This window comes from Garra rufa, chromosome 24 (assembly GCF_049309525.1).
Source record: "Garra rufa chromosome 24, GarRuf1.0, whole genome shotgun sequence".
Classification (NCBI taxonomy): domain Eukaryota; kingdom Metazoa; phylum Chordata; class Actinopteri; order Cypriniformes; family Cyprinidae; genus Garra; species Garra rufa.
Genome location: NC_133384.1, coordinates 9,367,290 through 9,388,761, shown reverse-complemented (window position 1 = coordinate 9,388,761; position 21,472 = coordinate 9,367,290). Strand labels below are relative to the sequence as shown.

General features: G+C 34.2%; 1 protein-coding gene across 1 annotated transcript in view; it reads left to right on the top strand.

The window, feature by feature from the left end:
• The window catches only part of piezo2a (piezo-type mechanosensitive ion channel component 2a), a 235,552-nt gene extending 214,083 nt beyond the window's left edge, over nt 1–21,469 (top strand). Inside the window, 12 exon segments of the mRNA XM_073830385.1 lie at nt 2,851–2,983; nt 3,092–3,239; nt 6,095–6,309; nt 7,030–7,188; nt 9,454–9,601; nt 9,705–9,893; nt 14,584–14,676; nt 14,786–14,955; nt 15,377–15,493; nt 16,916–16,995; nt 17,083–17,296; nt 20,722–21,469. Of these exon segments, the coding sequence (XP_073686486.1) occupies nt 2,851–2,983; nt 3,092–3,239; nt 6,095–6,309; nt 7,030–7,188; nt 9,454–9,601; nt 9,705–9,893; nt 14,584–14,676; nt 14,786–14,955; nt 15,377–15,493; nt 16,916–16,995; nt 17,083–17,296; nt 20,722–20,974 (1,919 nt within the window). The 3' untranslated portion in view covers nt 20,975–21,469.
• The last annotated feature ends 3 nt before the right edge of the window (nt 21,470–21,472 follow it).

The window sequence follows — 21,472 nt, the reverse complement described above, 5'->3', positions numbered from 1 at the left end:
TTGTAGCTTATTTTAAACTGGTTTAGTCTTATTTAAAACCATTTTAAGTCATCTTGAGGCTCATGTTTTGTTTGCTAAGGCCCCTTTATTTATAATTTTTTTCTTTAATTTAAAATTTTACTTTTTATGTATGGAATTTATTACGAAGCATGTTTGGTTGTGTTTTTACTTCTTTTTGTATTGTCTATGTGATGCATTATGTTTGTCTAAAGTTTGTTTTATGATGCTACTGCAAAAACATGGCCACCATTGGCTGATGAAGTTTGAGCACCTATTAGACAAGGTTAACGGAGGCCGATTGGAACAAAACTTGGTGGGCCTGTTCAACTAACAGCCACAAAGATCTATGAGAAATTTGAAAGAAATTGGCCACTGCGGGGGGCGACAACGCGTTTTTCAAGGGTGAAAACGACATACACGCAACTCCTCATTTCGGACAACTTTGCCTCTAGAATCACTGCGGTCAATCAAATAGTTTGTTAAATGATCAGGAAGATGTCAAAAACCTACATTTGCGAACTAGTCCTAGGTTTTTTCGCTCAATCTGGAACAAAACACTGCAGTACAATTTGCTGGACTCTCTTGGTCAATAATTATAAATAAAAAAATTTTATGTACACTTTAGGAAGCTATAACGGGGTCCTTTACAAAAGGCTAAAGGACAACTCAAAACTTCACAAAACCTGCTGAGCACATGCGACAGGTGATTCTAAACAAACATTCAAAGTTTTAAGAAGATAAGACCACAGCTGACACTATAACAGTCATGAACATTTAAAAACACTTTTTAAATCATTGATTTAGTTGGTTACAAGCTTGCTAACTAATGTTTTTTTTCATATATGCTTAAATCAGTGGTTCTCAAACTTTTTTGGTCGCGACCCCCTTTAAACCTATAAAAAATCCCCCCCCCCCCCCCCCCCCCCCAAATACCTATCCCACCTAAGACTAATAAATAATTTTAATAAACATAATGAAAAATTTAAGCTTTCTTAGTAAAAAAAAAAAAAAAAAAACTTCATGGGAAAACACCCGCAACACTTGAAACATTAAAAAACAGCACAGACAGATTACTATTATTATTATTATTATTATTATAATTATTATTATTATTATTATTATTATTATTATTATTATTATTATTATTATTATTATTATTATAATTCTCTCTGTTATTTATTTATTTTATTTTTTGTGGGTTTCATGCTGTCCTAAGGCATAGCAGGGCTCAAAATTCACTTTTTTACTTTTTACTTTTATTTTTTAGCCATTTAAATTAGAGGCAGCCACTGCATTTTTAAACAATCTACAGTATAAATAACAAAAAAATAAAAGACACAGTTCTTTCTTAGTCGTGTAGGCAATAAATGCAGCCATAATCAAAGTAGGCTACTCTTTCAATATTCAAATTGCAATAGAGATCGAATTTTTCAAGCATGACGCTCTCTAAACGTGGGGTATTAAAATTGCTTTTGAATGCGCATGCACGTTTTACTTTTGGTTTCATTTTGATGGGATTTTGAAATGCGTGTCCCCATTGGAAATTACGCCCCTAGCTGTGTGAGTGGAACTCTGCCGCTGATTTACCATTTGATGTGAATGTAGTCCGCATTGTACAGTATACTGAGACGGAGACACCAGATTTGTATGAGACAGAATGTGCGCTGTAGCACGAAATATATTTCTTCAAAAGCAGATTGCGGAGACCTTTTAATTGTCCAAATCAAAATCAAAAAGCGTCATATCGCACACACATTAAAAGTGCCATAGAATGGAAAACTGAATTTACCTTGGCATAGTTAAATAATAACAGTTCAGTACATGGACATGACATACCATGAGTCTCAAACACCATCGTTTCCTCCTTCTTATATAAATCTAGTGTTTGCAAAAGACCACCGAAAAATAGGTCAATTCCAACATAACACCGACTGTTACGCAGCATCCCTGAGATCGTTAATAGTTACGCCTCCAACATTTGCATCGCCCAATCATCACTAACGTCTGTACATCAGTTAAACAACTGATGAGTCACTCAAGGGACACGGTTAGCTTAATGCTAGCAGTAGCCTGTTACATTGCTATACATTTGATTTCACTTACCACATAAACAGAGAAATAACTGAGTTGATGATGGCGAATGATTTACAGATCTTGAGAATCACTGAGCTCATTAATATTCTTGAAGCTTCCAAATAACAGAGCATTTAATTCTAGGGTCAAATCCTAGGGTTGTAAATGGACCTGTAAAACCATTTCTGGAGATTTTTTGCCCTTTCCTATGCCAAATACCTTCTATGTAGATATCAGAGAACAATTTAAGATATTCTCTCAATGCATTCTATGGCACCTTTAATTGCAATGCAGTTTGTGCAAATTCAGAACAGAGGTTGGGAGAGAGAGAGAAAAAAACAGCCGGTTCCTAGTTGAGCGGTGCGACATCTCTGCTTGACTCGACAAAGCAACAGTTGCAAATAATTTTTAGCTTTGAAGCCGAGAGCAATTATACCTCGTCATATTTTCTGCATTGAGCTTTTGAAAGACCAGCACCTGCCTAGGTTTGTGCGAATTCATCTATGGTTTTCTCTTCTCTTTCACACACCGATCCATCTCCCATTCTAAGTTAGGTCCTTTTATATTTATTATAAATACTCACAATACTCGTGCGCCCCCCACTTTGAGAACCACTGGCTTAAATGCCTTAAAGCCCTTGAACCCTGGTAATCGCTGCTTGCAACTATATTTCTTTTTTAATTTGTTACCTCTGTATCATGATTCTTTTCTGTCCCCAAATTTAAGACTCTTAATGATGTTTGTTTTTAAGACATTTCTGTATGTGTGTCTCCACAGGCAGCACCGGCACCAGGATGAGTTTGCGTCGCGCCGGCAGTTCACTAAGCGCTCAACAGAAGAGCCGCAAGGAGCTCGTTTTAGAGAAGCTCAGAGAACAGCTGATCAAAGCAAAGCATTTCACCGTCAAAAGGTAAGACTCTCGCTTCAGTCACTCATTTACTGTATTTGAAAATGGAGAGCAATCATCATATTATAATTTTTTTTAATTATTCAATCTGCTGGGTTTGTTTTGTTTCAGGGTTCTGGATATCTACATTCCCATTCGGCAGTTCTTCTATAACCTGATCCACCCGGAATACAGCGCTGTGACTGACGTTTACGTGCTCATGTTTCTGGCCGACACGGTCGACTTCATCATCATCGTTTTCGGATTTTGGGCTTTCGGGGTTTGTAGCTCATTCACATCACAATATAAAAGAATTGATCATGCAAAGATTACAGTTTTCTGAAAATATACTTACCCTCAGGTCATCCAAGAAATACATTCTTTCATCAGATTTGGAGAAATGCATCATTCCATCACTTGCTCACAAATGGATCCTCTGCAGTAGAGCTCTTCACAGAGGACCCGAGACCCGAGGACCCGGGACCCGACCCGGGACCCGTACGGGTTCGGGTCTATATTTTAAATGGTTAGCCGGGTCCGGGTCGGGTCCAAATCTATTACTTCGGGTCCCGGGTATGTTTAACTTGTGTGTAATACCCGAGTCGATCGGAGAACATCGCACCTTCCAGTGTCAGTCACCACTTTGCACGTGTTTTGTAACTTGCATCTTGTAAAATTATGATAAGAAAAGTGTGAGAAGGAAATAAAAAAAGAAGAAGATTAAATAAATAAATAAAAACGCGTGTCGCGTGACCGCAGCAGCGAGAAGCAGAGCGCAGGAGGAGTTAACGTAAACGGACGGTCGGTGACGGTGATCATGGATTCCTTCAGGAGTGATGTGAAATAAAAAGCCTTGCACATTTATTTATTTCACATGAGCAACAAAATATGAGATCGAAAATGAACAGTCACATTAATGTTGTCTGTGATGTTTACACTGCATTAAAATAACGCGCATGAAATGTTTCTATGGCAACCAGAGCTGGCGACTTTTACCAAAGACCAGAGCCATAGAGAAACTCTGCCAAATACTATAGAATACCTTTAAGGCCTTAAAGGGACTTTGCTTTTACTCTGCCATAGTACACATAGCATTCTTTCTTACGTTTATAATAATACGGAAGAACCATCTTGTTATATTTAAATTTTTTGGTCAGGCTCGGCTCAGAGAGCACAGTGATAATAGAAAATATGGTGGAAAAAATACACTCTTTTCAGAATAAGCTATTTACGCTATCAAGCTGTCTCGTGCTATACGTGCGAATTCCTCCTTTAAGTTTCATAAGATGACCACTAGGTGGAGCTCTAAACATATGTTTTGTATTGCTTTATCTTACTGAAGAAGATACTGTTATTGAAGATGCACGCAGTAAAGTTTACCGCATTCATTGTTTTGTGCCTTTTTGGAAAAAAAATGTTTAATTATAAATTAATAATATTAATAAATAATAAATTAACTAATAAATAAAACACTTGCACCGAGTCTTTATTACAATCTGCAAAAGAAGGCTATCGTTATTGTAGTTCAATGGTCATTCGTCACCGACCGTGACCGCGAGTAGCCTGCCCTAAATTAAAGCTGGAATAGTGGATTAAAAAGGGTCTTTCTGTCGGCAAGAGAGAAGAACAGCCTAACATGTAAATGTACTGAAGGAGGTCTGTATGCAACGCTACTAACAGTAGTTTACGCCAAAATAGTTTTGTTTTTTTCCTTCGCAACTTATTTATAGTTAATAACAGTTTGCTGTGCAATATGTGCCGATCGGGTACAGTCGGGTCTGTGTCTTCCCAGCCGAGTTCGGGTCCAACTAGTACATTTAAGGTATATTTCGGGTCTTCACGGGTTCGGGTCCCACTTTAAAATAAAATACGGGTCCGGGTCGGTTCCGTCCAGGACATTTACGGGTCTCTTCGGGTTCGGGTACGAATTTTTGGACCCGTGAAGACCTCTACTCTGCAGTGAATGGGTGCCGTCAGAATGAGAGTCCAAACAGCTGAAAAAAACATCACAATGATCCACACTGCAAAAAATGCTTTTCTTACTTAGATTTTTTGGTCTTGTTTCCAGCCAAAATATCTAAAAATTCTTGAATCAGGAAGGATTTTCTAGACAAGTAAAAATTATTGTCTTGTTTTTAGTAAAAACTAGTCAAAATTAGGTGAGTTTTTGCTTAGAACAAGCAAAATAATCTGCCAATGGGGTAAGAAAAATAATCTAGTTGTCTGCTTGAAATAAGATTTTTTTTCTTACCCCATTGGCAGATTATTTTGCTTCTCACTTAATTTTGACTTGTTTTTACTAAAAACAAGACAATAATTTTTACTTGTCTAGAAAATCCTTCCCGATTCAAGAATTTGTAGAAATTTTGGCTGGAAACGAGACAGAAAATCTAAGTAAGAAAAGCATTTTCGCAATTTGCTAATCTAAGCAAAATTATTTTCTTGTTTTTAGTCAAAATTGAGTGTGTTTTTGCTTGAAACAAGGGGGGTAAATATTTTTCTTTCCTTCTTGATTTAAGAATTTTTAGATAATTTGACTGGAAACAAGCCAAAACATCAAAGTAAGTAAAGCATTTTTTTGCAGTGCACAAGTAATCCACACCACTCCAGTCCATCAGTTAACATTTTGATAACAAAAGCTGAAACAAATCCATCGCTAAGACATTTTTAACTAAAATACAAGTCCATAATCCTTAATAACGCTTCCTCCAGTGAAAAAGTCCATCTCAGCTGTTTTGGCTTGTAAACGGTGCTTGATCTGTGCAGATTTCTCTCCTGATTTAGACTAGACCAATTTTTTTTTTTTTTGTTAAAAAAAATCTTGATGGATTTGTTTCAGCTTTTGTCTTCTCAAGATGTTAACTGATGGACTGGAGTATACTTGTGGATTATTGTGATGTTTTTATCAGCCGTTTGGACTCTCATTCTAACGGCACCCATTCACTCCAGAGGATCCATTGGCGAGACAGTGATGGAATGACACATTTCTACAAATCTGATGAAGAAACAAACTCATCCTAATCATTGATTATCTGAGGGTGACCACATTTTCCACCAGTCCTTTAATATAAGACATTCTGTTTTCTTAAACCATGTAAATGCAATAAAACTGAAGTGCCATTGGTTTCTCCACAGAAACACTCTGCTGCGGCTGACATCACTTCCTCTCTGTCGGAGGATCAGGTTCCTGAGGCGTTTCTGGTGATGGTGTTGATCCAGTTTGGGACCATGGTGGTGGACCGTGCGCTGTACCTGAGGAAGACCGTGATGGGGAAGGTCATCTTCCAGGTCATCCTGGTCTTTGGTATTCACTTCTGGATGTTCTTCATTCTTCCAGGAGTCACTGAGAGGTAAATGACAAATATTATTATCAGGTTGGCTTGAGAAAGCTTTTTATTATTATTCTTTGTAGACTACATTTCTGAACGCTACTCCTCCTTGAGCTTTCAAGCTAGAAGCACCAAACTCAGGCCAGCTCTTCAGACTGATCTCACTGAGTGTGCTCTATCTTTTCAGACTGATCTGACTTATAGTTTTCAGAAAATCGAAGATTAAAAATCATCAAAATCCCATAGACTTCCATTAAGGGAATGTTCAAATGATCAACACTATTCAAGCTCCAACTGTCAAAATTCAAATTTAATCTCCCAGAATCCCTTGAGACTCAATCAAACTTCCCTTCTACAAAGAGTATAGAATACCAAGAGGCGAAACTCCGATGCTTTTTTGGTAACAGCCACTAGGTGGCGCCATTCTGGGGTGAAAATGTTAACTTGTTAATAATACTATAAACATGCTAGCAACTTGCTAATCATGCTAGAAACATACTAAACATGTTAGAAGAATGTTAGAATCATGCTAACTACATTCTAATCATGCTAGCAACATGCTAATTATCTAATCTATCTGCATAAAGTTGAAAACTTAAAACTTTTACAGCTGCTTTAAACTTTAAACTAGACTTTCTCAAGCCAACCTACAGTTTATCTTGGCAAACTTTTTATCTAGTTATTATTGATAGTGTTGAAGAAGCTTGAGGTCATCTAACATAATTGGATTTGATTTCCTAGGCGTTTCAGTCAGAACACAGTGGCTCAGCTCTGGTACTTTGTGAAGTGCATCTACTTCGGTCTGTCGGCCTATCAGATCCGCTGCGGTTACCCCACCCGTGTTCTGGGAAACTTCCTGACCAAGAGCTATAATTACGTCAATCTCTTCCTCTTCCAAGGGTAAGAAATAAAGCTCTCTCATCCTGTGATCACAGAGCTTTATAACATACTAAATACATGTGGATGACCACTAATGCTAATATACATATACAACATTTCAATTCATCGAGGACGCATTAAATTGATCAAAAGTGAGCATAAAGACATTTATAATGTTACAAAAGATTTCTATTTCAAATAAATGCTGTTCTTTTGAACTTTGAACTGTGAATCCTGAAAAATACAATGTATCACAGTTTCCACAAAAGTTTTGGGCAGCACAACTGTTTTCAACATTGATAATAATCAGAAATGTTTGTTGATCATAAATCAGCATATTAGAATGATTTCTGAAGGATCATGTGACACTGAAGACTGCAGTAATGATGCTGAAAATGCAGCTTTGGTCGCAGGAATAAATTGCCTTTCACAATATATTCATATAGAAAATGGCTTTTTAAAATAGTAGTAATATTTCACAATTTTTAATCAAATAAATGTGGCCTTGGTGAGAAAAAGAGACTTTTTTCAAACTTTCCAAACTTTGTAATATTTATTATATATTATATATTTTAAAAAAAAATGCTGACAATTTATATTTTTTAATTTTTATTTATTATTAGGTTTTTTATGGTTAAATTATTATTTTTCTCAAAAAAATAAATAAAAATAATGATGGTTATTAAACAAAGTAATTTTAATTTTATTTATGTATTTTTAGTGCTGGGCAACAATTAATTGTGATTAATCGCATCCAAAATAAACGTTTTTGTGTACGTAATATGTGTGTGTACTGTGTATATTTATTTACATATATATATTTATAAATAAATCTCAAAGATGTTAAGATGTCTATGTCAAAAGAAATTTACCAAAGTGATTTTATGTCCATAAAAAGCACATTAAATGTAAGTAAAGTGTCTACTTTTAAAGTTTTAAATAAGTTTTGGAGAATAAAATGTCAAAATTTGGTTGAAATAATGTTACATTGTCATTCAGTGTAACAATATTTATGTAAAAAATCAAACAACATGCTTATTCTGACTTGTTCATATAAAAATATATAAAAGAATAAGGGGGCATATACATTTTTTTGGTGTTTTAAATGAGTAAAAAATTCTTACTGACAAATGGGCAAAACCTAGGATAGTGGCAAATTTTAAAAATGTAGAATTACAACTAATTAGTATTTGGGGTGAAAGTAATTCATCTTTTAATGTCATAAATTGATTTTTGTTTGTAAATATGCCTGACAAGATTGACACTGAATGACATTTCAGTGGTTGTCTTCTGTAAATTAGGGAAAATGTATGATATTTTTTTTTTATTATTATTTGCTCTGAAAAACAGAAACAATGCAATTAAACAGAAAAACTTTTTAATATATTTTGGGGAAAAACAACAAAAATTTAAAGCATTATTACACTTTTTATGCTTAAACCCCTTTTCGTCTTTAACCCATAAATATATTTAATATTTTACTTAAATATATTCATGCCTGTGTGTGTATTTATATATACATAATAAATATACACAGTACACACACATATTACGTACACAAAAATGTTTATTTTAGATGCGATTAATCACAATTAATTGTTGCCCAGCACTAAAAATACATAAATAAAATTAAAATTACTTTGTATAATAACCGTCATTATATTTTTTGAGAAAAATAATAATTTAACCATAAAAAACCTAATAATAAATAAAAATTAAAAAATATAAATTGTCAGCATTTTTTTTTTTAAATATACAATATATAATAAATATTCAAAAGTTTGGAAAGTTTGAAAAAAGTCTTTTCTTCTCACCAAGGCCACATTTATTTGATTAAAAATACAGTAAAAACTGTAAAATTGTGAAATATTATTACTATTTTAAAAAGCCATTTTCTATAAGAATATATTGTGAAGTGTAATTTATTTCAGTGATCAAAGCTGGATTTTCAGCATCATAACTCTAGTCTTCAGTGTCACATGATCCTATTATATACACAGTACACACACTGAATATTTTATGCACACAAAACCTTTTTGGGATGCAATTAATTGCGATTCATCGTTACCCAATACTATTTTTTTTTACATTAAAAGTCTCAGAAATGGTGATCACAATTACAATACAATTTATCATGCTGCATCCTTTTAATTTTTCCAATGATTTTATTCATAAAAGCCATAGGTCAAACTACTAGTAATAGTGTAATACATTTTATTCCATGACATACTTGATTTCTGGTGCTTGAGTCCAGACTGAGTTGAATCTTTCTGAATGATGGTTCAGGTTTCGGTTGGTGCCGTTCCTGACGGAGCTGCGGGCCGTGATGGATTGGGTTTGGACGGACACCACGCTCAGTCTGTCCAGCTGGATCTGTGTGGAAGACATCTACGCTCATATCTTCGTGCTCAAGTGCTGGAGGGAGTCTGAGAAAGTGAGACTACTTTTCAATAAATCTGTCCATCAGCACTTCCTGCCAGTGTTTAAACCAGCATTGAGAATCAGGGTTTATTGGTGGTGTGTTTGTGTGTTTTCAGAGATATCCTCAGCCTCGAGGACAGAAGAAGAAGAAGGTGGTGAAATACGGGATGGGAGGGATGATCGTGATGCTGCTCATCTGTATCGTCTGGTTTCCTCTGCTCTTCATGTCTCTGGTCAAATCGGTGGCTGGAGTCGTCAACAAACCGCTGGACGTGTCTGTCACCATCACACTGGGCGGCTTTCAGGTACTGGAGAACTGTTGGTCATAGTGACGTGTGTGAGAAGTCAACTCAAACCAGGGTTAAAATTAAAGATAAAATTAAAACAACAACAAAAAGACATTCCTTGAAATTATAAAAGCACATTTCTGACACAGAATTAAAAAAAAAAAAAAATGCAATCACAACTTTTTGTCTCAAAATTCAGACTTTGCTTCTACAATTTTAACTGTTTCAGAATTGCAAGATATAAACACAGAATACAGTTTTTTTATTTATGTTTTTTTTATGTCCTACAATTCTGTTTATTTTTGATTTCACCATGTAATAAAAATTAAAAAGATCATTTTTATCGTACTTTTTGGACATTTTTCTCATTAGTTTTAAAAGTTTATATCTCGCAATGCTGAGTTTAAATCTCACAATTTAAATCTACCAATTCTGAGTTTAAATCTTGCAATTTATATCTGGTGATTTTGAGTTTAAATCTTGCAAATTCTGAGTTTAAATCTCTCGATTCTGAGTTTAAAACTTGCAAATTCTGAGTTTAAATCTCTCGATTCTGAGTTTAAAACTTGCAAATTCTGAGTTTAAATCTCTCAATTCTGAGTTTAAAACTTGCAAATTCTGAGTTTAAATCTCTCGATTCTGAGTTTAAAACTTGCAAATTCTGAATTTAAATCTCTCAATTCTGAGTTTAAAACTTGAAAATTCTGAGTTTAAATCTCTCGATTCTGAGTTTAAAACTTGCAAATTCTGAGTTTAAATCTCTCAATTCTGAGTTTAAATCTCTCAATTCTGAGTTTAAAACTTGCAAATTCTGAGTTTAAATCTCTCGATTCTGAGTTTAAAACTTGCAAATTCTGAGTTTAAATCTCTCGATTCTGAGTTTAAAACTTGCAAATTCTGAGTTTAAATCTCTCAATTCTGAGTTTAAAACTTGCAAATTCTGAATTTAAATCTCTCAATTCTGAGTTTAAATCTCTCAATTCTGAGTTTAAAACTTGCAAATTCTGAATTTAAATCTCTCAATTCTGAGTTTAAATCTCTCAATTCTGAGTTTAAAACTTGCAAATTCTGAGTTTAAATCTCTCGATTCTGAGTTTAAAACTTGCAAATTCTGAGTTTAAATCTCTCGATTCTGAGTTTAAAACTTGCAAATTCTGAGTTTAAATCTCTCAATTCTGAGTTTAAAACTTGCAAATTCTGAATTTAAATCTCTCAATTCTGAGTTTAAATCTCTCAATTCTGAGTTTAAAACTTGCAAATTCTGAATTTAAATCTCTCAATTCTGAGTTTAAAACTTGCAAATTCTGAGTTTAAAACTTGCAAATTCTGAGTTTAAATCTCTCAATTCTGAGTTTAAAACTTGCAAATTCTGAATTTAAATCTCTCAATTCTGAGTTTAAATCTCTCAATTCTGAGTTTAAAACTTGCAAATTCTGAATTTAAAACTTGCAAATTCTGAATTTAAATCTCTCAATTCTGAGTTTAAAACTTGCAAATTCTGAGTTTAAAACTTGCAAATTCTGAGTTTAAATCTCTCAATTCTGAGTTTAAATCTCTCAATTCTGAGTTTAAAACTTGCAAATTCTGAGTTTAAAACTTGCAAATTCTGAATTTAAATCTCTCAATTCTGAGTTTAAATCTCTCAATTCTGAGTTTAAAACTTGCAAATTCTGAGTTTAAAACTTGCAAATTCTGAATTTAAATCTCTCAATTCTGAGTTTAAATCTCTCGATTCTGAGTTTAAAACTTGCAAATTCTGAGTTTAAATCTCTCGATTCTGAGTTTAAAACTTGCAAATTCTGAATTTAAATCTCTCAATTCTGAGTTTAAAACTTGCAAATTCTGAATTTAAATCTCTCAATTCTGAGTTTAAATCTCTCAATTCTGAGTTTAAAACTTGCAAATTCTGAGTTTAAATCTCTCAATTCTGAGTTTAAAACTTGCAAATTCTGAGTTTAAATCTCTCAATTCTGAGTTTAAATCTCTCAATTCTGAGTTTAAAACTTGCAAATTCTGAGTTTAAATCTCTCGATTCTGAGTTTAAAACTTGCAAATTCTGAGTTTAAATCTCTCGATTCTGAGTTTAAATCTCTCAATTCTGAGTTTAAAACTTGCAAATTCTGAATTTAAATCTCTCAATTCTGAGTTTAAAACTTGCAAATTCTGAGTTTAAATCTCGTGATTCTGAGTTTAAATCTCGTGATTCTGAGTTTAAATCTCTCGATTCTGAGTTTAAAACTTGCAAATTCTGAGTTTAAATCTCTCGATTCTGAGTTTAAATCTCTCAATTCTGAGTTTAAAACTTGCAAATTCTGAATTGAAATCTCTCAATTCTGAGTTTAAATCTCTCAATTCTGAGTTTAAAACTTGCAAATTCTGAATTTAAATCTCTCAATTCTGAGTTTAAAACTTGCAAATTCTGAGTTTAAATCTCGTGATTCTGAGTTTAAATCTCGTGATTCTGAGTTTAAATCTCGTGATTCTGAGTTTAAATCTCACAATTCTGAGTTTAAGTCTCTCTAAATTTCACAATTTAAATCTTGTGATTCTCAGTTTATATCTCGCAATTCTGAATTAAAAATCTTGCAATTCTGAGTTGAAATCTTGCAAATTTTCAGTTTAAATCTTGAAATTCTCAGTTTAATTCTCAGGATTCTGTGTTGAAATCTTGAAATTCTGAATTAAAAAACCTCGCAATTCTGAGTTAAAATTTTGCAGTTCTAAATTAATGAAATAAAATGTTAAAAACCTTAAACTTATTTTATGTCAGCTAGCTGCAAAGGCAAAAATTCTCATTTTCATTTAGTTTAGGTTGCTAAACTATCTAAAACTTAATAAAAACTATATAGACAGAATAATAGTAACAATTATAAATATCTACAAACAGCATTGGGTAGATTACTTACAAACTGTAACCTGTTTCTGATTACAGATTATATTATATTAATTGTAGTTAGTAATGTAATCTTGGTCACTCATTTTAGGTAATACACTGTCGCTCAAAAGTTTGGGATCAGTATGATTTGTCATGTTTTTCAAAAAAGTCTCTAATGCTCATCAAAGTTCCATTTATTTGATCAAAATACAAAAACAAACAAATATTATGAAATATTGCAATTCAAAATGAGTTTTATTTTAATATATTTTAAAATGTATTTCTATGATGCGAAGCTGGCTGATATGATTTTCATCAGCCATTGCTCTTTAGCGTCACATGATCCTTCAGAAATCATTCTAATATGCTGATTTATTACTTTTATTATCAATGTTGGAAACAGTTTTCCTGCTTAATATTTTTTGAGAGCCTGTGATATTTTTTCCAGGATTCTTTGAAAAATAAAAAAATAAAAAGAACAGCATGTATTCAAAATATAAATCTTTTCTAACAATATAAGTCTTTATGATCACTTTTTATAAATTGAACACATCCTTGCTAAATAAATTATGAATTTCTTTCAAATAGAGAAAGAAAGAAAAAATGTACTGACCCCAAACTTTGAACAAGGTGTTTATTGTTACAAAAGAATCATGAAAAAAGTTTCACAGGTTCCAAAAAAAATATTAAGCAGCACAACTGTTTGCAACATTGATAATAAAAGTAATAAATCAGCATATTAAAATGATTTCTGAAGGATCATGTGACGCTGAAGACTGGAGTAATGATGCTGAAAATTCAGCTTTGATCACAGGAATAAATCATAATTTAAAGTATGTTAAAATAGAAAACCTCTATTTTAAATTGCATTAACAGTTTTTTTCTGTATTTTTAATCAAATAAACGCAGCCTTGATCAGCAGAAAAGTCTCTTTTAAAAAGCATTAAAAATCTTGTTAATCCCAAAATTGAGTGGTAGTGTATATTCTGACTACTTTTTATCTAACTTGTTTTAAACTTACAATTAAGCATACCATATTAATATAATAAATCTGGTGATTCTGAGTTTTAATCTCACAATTTTGAGTTTAAATCTCACAATTCTGAATTAAATGTTTTGCAATACTGAGTTTAAATCTTCCAATTTTGAATTTAAATCTCTCAATTCTGAGTTTAAAACTTTTTTTTCTGTATTTTTAATCAAATAAACGCAGCCTTGATCAGCAGAAAAGTCTCTTTTAAAAAGTATTAAAAATCTTGTTAATCCCAAAATTGAGCAGCAGTGTATATTGTGACTACTTTTTATCTAACTTGTTTTAAACTTACAATTAAGCATACCATATTAATATAATAGAAGCAAAGAGAAAGCAAATGCATTAAACATTACACAAAAACGAAAAATTAAATGACACTAAAAAAGTAAATATTTGTTTACCTGCTATAAATGTAATAAATGTGTAACAAATGTGATGTTAAATTATTGAAATATTAACTACCTCAGAGACTTTTCCAGTAAATGTTTAATGTCAGAAGGGTTTGGCTAACAAAATGTTTGTGAATACCTGCATTACATGAACAAACATGGGTAAACATGCAAACAGCAAAGTCTTCCAGGTTGCAAATATTTTTGTACAGAATAAACCATTTCTGATGGCATTTCCCCAACAAATTCAGAAACATGCTTTTCAAATGTATTTCAATGACCATTATATATTGTAAATATATATTCAAAGAAAAATGCAGTAACACAATAGGAAGGAAAACATATTCAATAAATTCTGAATGATTTAATGAAATAACAGTGTGATCAAAATGTGTTTTGTCTGCGTTCTAGCCCATCTTCACTATGAGTGCGCAGCAGAATCAGCTGAAGGACGTCACTGACAGAGATTTCATAAGCTTCATGAATTCATACAGACACATTCCTGTAAGTCACTCTCAGTCTGTGATGTGATGCTTTGGAGAAGCATCTTATTTTAGAATCTCCACTTTCTAGTCGTTGTGTTGTATTAAGTGTAGAACAATCTCTTTCCCAGAGTGCACTGCAGTTCTTGGAGGCGTATACAGCGGAGGATGTGACTGTGGCAGAGCTGGAAGGAAGCTCCAACTCTCTCTGGACCATCAGCCCTCCGAGCAGGAAGAACCTGATGGACGTCCTGAGCAAAGAGGACCAGTTTCCTGTTACCATGTCCTGGAGCATTCAGAGGTACAGATATAGATGGAGACTATTTGTACATTATGATTACATTTATATTTGTGGTCTGTAAATGGCCAAGGCTGCATTTATTTGACCAAAAATGCAGTAAAATTGCAAAATATATTTACAATCTAAAATATCTGTTTTCTGTTTAAATGCGTGCCTAAATGTAATTTATCCCTGTGATCAAAGCTGAATTTTCAGCATCATTACTCAAGTCTTCAGTGTCACATGATCCTTCTCAAACATTTATGAAACATTTATGATTATTATCAATGTTGAAAACTGTTGTGCCGCATAATATTTTTGTGGAAACTGTCATGCATTTTATTTTTCAGGATTCGCAGATGAATAGAAAGTTCAAAAGAACAGTGTTTACTTAAAATAGAAGTCTTTTGTAACATTCTAAATGTCTGCACCTCTTGTGCAGGAATCTGAGTCTGGGAGCAAAGGCTGAATTTGCAGTGGACAAACACATCACGTATCTGGACATGAACACTAGACAAGAGCTGATAGCCTTACTCAACGGAACCAGAAATAAACCCGTGTAAGTACAAATTCAACATAACTCAATAAAATATAGCTGCAAGCAGCGATTACCGGGTTCAAGCGGCATTTAAGCATATTACACATGTTATTTATCAAGGCTGAACCCACCTAAATCAAGAATCAAAAAGGCATTTTTGGCAAATCCAGGTCGTTGACCTATAGAAATACAATGCTTTTGAGTTCTTTTTAACTGTTATAGCGCCAGCCGTGGCCCGATCTCCGTAAAACTTTGCATACTTGTTTAGAATCACCTGTTGCATGTGCTCAGCAGGTTTCGTGAAGTTTTGAGTTTTCCTTTAGGCTTTATAGGATTTGGGGTAAATTTGGACAGGTCCCTTTTCTAAACCACCCCGTTATAGCCTCCCAAAGGGTACATTTCAACACTTTTTTGATAATTATTGAGGACTTCTATCATATGATGCAAATATCATGGGTATGTGTGAAAAATCTGCACGACCTACAATCGTTTACGCCCCTTGAAAAAATGCGATAGTGCCCCCCAGTGGTGGATTTCTCCCAAATTTCTCTTCAAACAGGCCCACCGAGTTTCGTTCCAATCAGCCTCCATTAACCTTGTCTAATAGGTGCTCAAACTTCATCTGCCAATGGCAGTCATGTTTTTTTGAGATACTTTTGAGCATTTTGGACCAGCGATTTTCATATTAAAAGGACAAATGGTTGCCTAGTTATAGCTATTTTTATGTTTTTTCCCCCTCTAATAGCGCCACCAACTGGCCAAGCTCTGCAGTTTTTTCCTGTGACCTTAGACTGAGCTTATACATAAGTGTTCTGAGTTTGGCGGAGATATCTCATTCCGTTTAGGAGTTATAGGCATTTTACTAAAAGTGGCCCTGCCCCTTTCTAACGTTTTAGTGTCCCTTTGCAACGGTGAGTCGAAAGTTCAATTTTGTTTTGATAGTTATTCTCTTTTCAGAGAATCTTTCTGCACTGGTTTGGTTTCATTCGGGCGAAAAAACCTAGGACTAGTTTGCCACAGTAGGTTTTTTCAGAAAATACGAAATACCTGAAAATTGTGCCAGACTCACGATCGAATCTGAGGCATGTTTTGTCCGGCGTGAGCCAAGGTTTCCAACAACATAAGACACTTGAGCCTGCAACAGATGGTTTAGGAGTTATGAGTGATTTCGTACTTTTGATGGCTGTAGCGCCCCCGTTAGGCCGATTGGGGTGAGCATTGGTCATGATGTAGACGGTGTGAGTACTACCATCCCTCCAAATTTCAAGTCTCTACGACTTACGGTTTGGTCTGCACGATCAGTTTTACGTGGAAATCACTCATTCTAACAATTACAATAGGCTTTCAGCGCTATGTGCTTGAACCCTTAATGATGCATTTTATAATTCCATTGATGCTATATATATGTGCTATATATATTTATGGTGCGTTTCTCATTCACAGGGTCATTGAGCAAGTATTTCCCTGCTTCATTCGAGCACCCAGTGACTCGAATGCCAAACCAATAGATCAGCTTTATTCAGGTAATGTAGAATCAATTTGACTTCTCTACGTGAAGTTTGATGTCAAATATAACTCATAACTACATATCATCAATCCCTTTGTGGCAGATGATGGTTATAAGAGCATCCAGCTGGACTTGGAGAGGTCTCATAACGGCAGCGAAGACATTCAGGAGTGGTGGATCGTGGACCAGCCGTCGGCGGGGAAGATCCAGATGAGATCCGAGTCAAAGCTGGAGAAGAAGAGAGAAGCAGGACTGCAGCTGTACGTCTTCAGTGATAAAGTCAGTCCTCCCAGCCTGGGCTTCCTGGCAGGTTATGGGTAAGTCATGGAATTTTGTCCATCTCTGAGCACGCAGTTAAATCAAGTATCATTAACCAGTCCCATCATACATTATAGGAAAAATAAATTGTAAAAACTTGAGTCAGACTTTCACAAGACACAAAAATAAGATCAGGAGCATCAGGATTATTCGGCTCCTGTCACTTTAAGGCCTAACACACAGATCCAACATACTGATACACATGTTGTTGTTGTTTTTCTAGCTGTTTACACTCACTTTCTTCAAGCTACTAATATAAATATGCATGAATGAGAAAATAAAGCATGGGTTGTATTTCATGTTCAAAAGCCAAACTCCAAAATACTGACTGAAAAAAAAAGCACTGACTGAGGCGTTTGAAAAAAGCTGACTGTCTCACACACACTTACATAAAAATACCTGTATTGGCGCATATTCACATAAAAACAGTAGGTTGAAGGAAGTGAGTGTAAACAGCTAGAAAAAAAGCATGCATATCAGTATGTTGGATCTGTGTGTTATGTCTTAAAGTGATAGCAGCCTAATAATCCTGATGCTTCTGAACTTATTTTTCCACATATAATTCCACAATTACAGAACAAAATTACAAAAAAGACTAAATCAACAATAATATTTTTAATGCAAAAAGTTAACATAAACAGTATAATATAAACATGCATGAATGAGAAAATAAAATATTTATTTATTTATTATTTATTTAATTTATTTTATGTTCAAAAGTCAAACCGCAAAAAAAAAAAAAAAAAAAAGTTTAATTTTTTGCATTTATTTTGTGGTTTTAAATGGCCAATTCTGCAAGATTGCAAAAAAAAAAATTGTAATTTTGTTCTGTAATTGTAACACAAAAATAAGATCAGGAGCATCAGGATTATTCTGCCCCTGTCACTTTAAGGCCTAACACACAGATCCAACATACTGATACACATGCCTTTTTTCTAGCTGTTTACACTCACTTTCTTTAACCTACTAATATAAATATGTGTGAATGAGAAAATAAAGCATGGGTTGTATTTTATGTTCAGAAGTCAAACTGCAAAAATACTGACTGAGAAAAAGCGCTGACTGAGGCGTGTTTGAAAAGGCTGACTGTCTCACACACACTTGCGTAAAAATGCCTGTCTTGGCACTTATTCACATAAAAACAGTAGGTTGAAGAAAATGAGTGTAAACAGCTAGAATAAAAAAAGGCATGTGTATCAGTATGTTGGATCTGTGTGTTAGGTCTTAAAGTGATAGCAGCCTAATAATCCTGATGCTTCTGATCTTATGTTTCCACATATAATTCCACAATTACAGAACAAAATTACAAAAAAGACAAAATCAACAATAACATTTTTAATTTTTTAATTGGCCATTTAACCACAAAATAAATGCAAAAAGTTAACATAAACAGTATAATATAAACATGCATGAATGAGAAAATAAAGCATGGTTCATATTTCAATTTCAAAAGTGAAACCTCAAAAAAAGTTACACTTTTTGCATTTATTTTGAGGTTAAATGGCCAATTATGCAGGATTGCAAAAAAAAAAAAAAAAAGAAAAAAAAAGGCTTTTTTGTCATTTCGTTCTGTAATTGTAGAATTATCTATGTCAATAACTTTAAGTAGTGTTGCACATTTGTGTGTGATTATTTTGCAGTTAAATAGCCAATAATGCAGGGTGGCAAAAAAAAAGCAATATTTTGTTAATTTTGCGTTGTGTTCTGCGATTGTGAAATTGTCTAATGTGTCAATAAATAATAATGCACTTTTACTATGGCAGACCACAGAACTGCTTGCGGGACATTTATGAAATTTGGCACACTGATAAAGGAGTGTCTCAACATTAACCATAACAAGTTTGGAGTCTCTATCTCAAACACCATAGCGCCACCAACACCTCAAATTTTGATTTAACAGTTTTGTTAATAACTTTTGAATGATAAGGTCTAGAAGCATTTTTCCCCTCAAAAAGCTGAAATCAAAAAGCTTCATAAATTTTGTTCAACTCAGCATGAGCCAAGGAATCAGGGGAAAAATTGTTTCTAGACCTTACCATTTAAATGTTATTAACAAAACCATAAGTCAAAATTGGGGTTGTTTGGTTTGACTTTGTGATCAGTAGATATTTAAAAAAAGCTGTTTTTGATTATAACTTCTGTACCGATTGTCCAAAAATCACAAGACTAGCCTCTAGAGTCAAACCAGCTCCAATTTTCACATTTCAGCCATTTTGTTATAAAATTCTCTGTTTTGCAAACACATTGGCAATATTGTTATGTATCATCAGCACCATGTCCTGATGGTACTCTAAAGGTTTTGGGCCAGCCTTGAACTTCAATATTTATAATGAAATTTCAAAATTATATGAATAACTTTTGATTAATTTTGCTGAGAACATTGATGCCAATTATGCTATAATTGGTCTAACTTCGTCTCTGCCATTTTGATGTTTTTGGAAAGCCTACTTTTTTAATACTCCTCCTAGATAGTTTATCCGATTTTCACCAATTTCAAGTCATATCGTCTTCAGACTATGACAGCAAAAATGTATGGATTTCACGTCGATAGGTGAAATAGTTTGCCATTTACTACATCAACGATTTGATGGGATGATGCCAAACTGCATCTGAGACTGATATATTTACATCAAACTTTGTATTGTCATCAGTGCTGGGGAAAGTTACTTTTAAAAGTAATGCATAACGCTTTTTAAGGAGTAAGTCAATATCGTAAAGTTACTTTTGCATTACTTTTTTAAACCTGGCCAGGGCTTGCTTGTTTTTAATATAAAAAGTTGTATTTTTGTCAAATGTAAAAGCCTTTTCACACCAAAAGCCTCAGGTTTAGAGAAAAGTAAATTGACGTCTGTACAGTAGACCGCAGAAGAACAAATGTCAACTCTTCAGCAATAAAATAAAAGTAAAACAAATATTAGATTATCTTGAGTATTTTTTGTATATTCAACATATTTAATTATTGCAGGTTTGCATTGAATTTCAGTGTTTTTATTCATTTTTAGGAATACTGTATCTGTTTTTTAGTGAGTGAGATGAATTAATGCATGTTCACATTTATACTAGAACTAAAGTAACATCTTACTCAGGATTTCTCTCAACATGGGGACAGGAGAGCTTGTAATCAATAAATGGGGGAAAGTAACTGGTGATACTTATATCTAAAAATAACTCAGATATTTTCTTGTCAATAAAAAAAGTAATGCTGTGCACACCACATCAGTTTGATAACAGTGCCATCTATTGGTCAAAAATGAATCAAATTACCAGTGATTCTATTTATGATTTTTCAACCATTCTGACTAAAATAATCTCCAAATGTCTTCTGATATGTCACAACCTCCTGCTGCTTGCAGCTATTTTGTTGATTTTGTTTTCTGCAATTGCAGCTGCAGATATAAGTAACACCTCATTGTGTCTCTTCCAGTATCATGGGCCTCTATGCATCCGTAGTGCTGGTGATCGGGAAATTCGTCCGCGAGTTCTTCAGCGGCATCTCGCACTCCATCATGTTCGAAGAGCTTCCGTGCGTCGACCGCATCCTCAAACTCTGCACCGACATCTTCCTCGTGCGGGAAACCGGCGAGCTGGAGCTGGAGGAAGACCTGTACGCCAAACTCATCTTCCTTTACCGCTCGCCAGAGACCATGATCAAATGGACGAGGGAGAAAACTAAATGAACCTGCTGGGATTGTTTGAAATCCAAAGATGTCAAAGGATGCTGCTTCTCGCAAGAAGGCATTAAGACCGAGATAGAAACAAACTAGTCGCGAGAGGTTCACAATGCGACCTACAGGTGAAACAGCTGGACCGGAGCGACCAATGAGATCATGAACTGAGGCTTTAAAGCGCTTTAGCGCTACCTGTCTGTCGGGAGATTGGTTAATCGTGCGTTGTGCAATATACTGTCCTGGTAGCTGGCCGTAAACTTGAACAAAGGAGACAGTGACTGAACTCTAGCCACTTTTTTCTTCAGAGAAACTAGACCCAGAGGTGCTCGGGTTCATAAGACAGTTAAATGATGATCCTAGCTTGATTTTTAGGCTTGAATGGAGGACTAAAGGGTTCTCAGGAAGAGTATCCGCTCATCGTAACGTCACAGGAACAATCCTTTACTGACAATCGCTGTGATTGTGGATCAATATCATGAGCATAAAGCACATTCTGGAAACTAACTA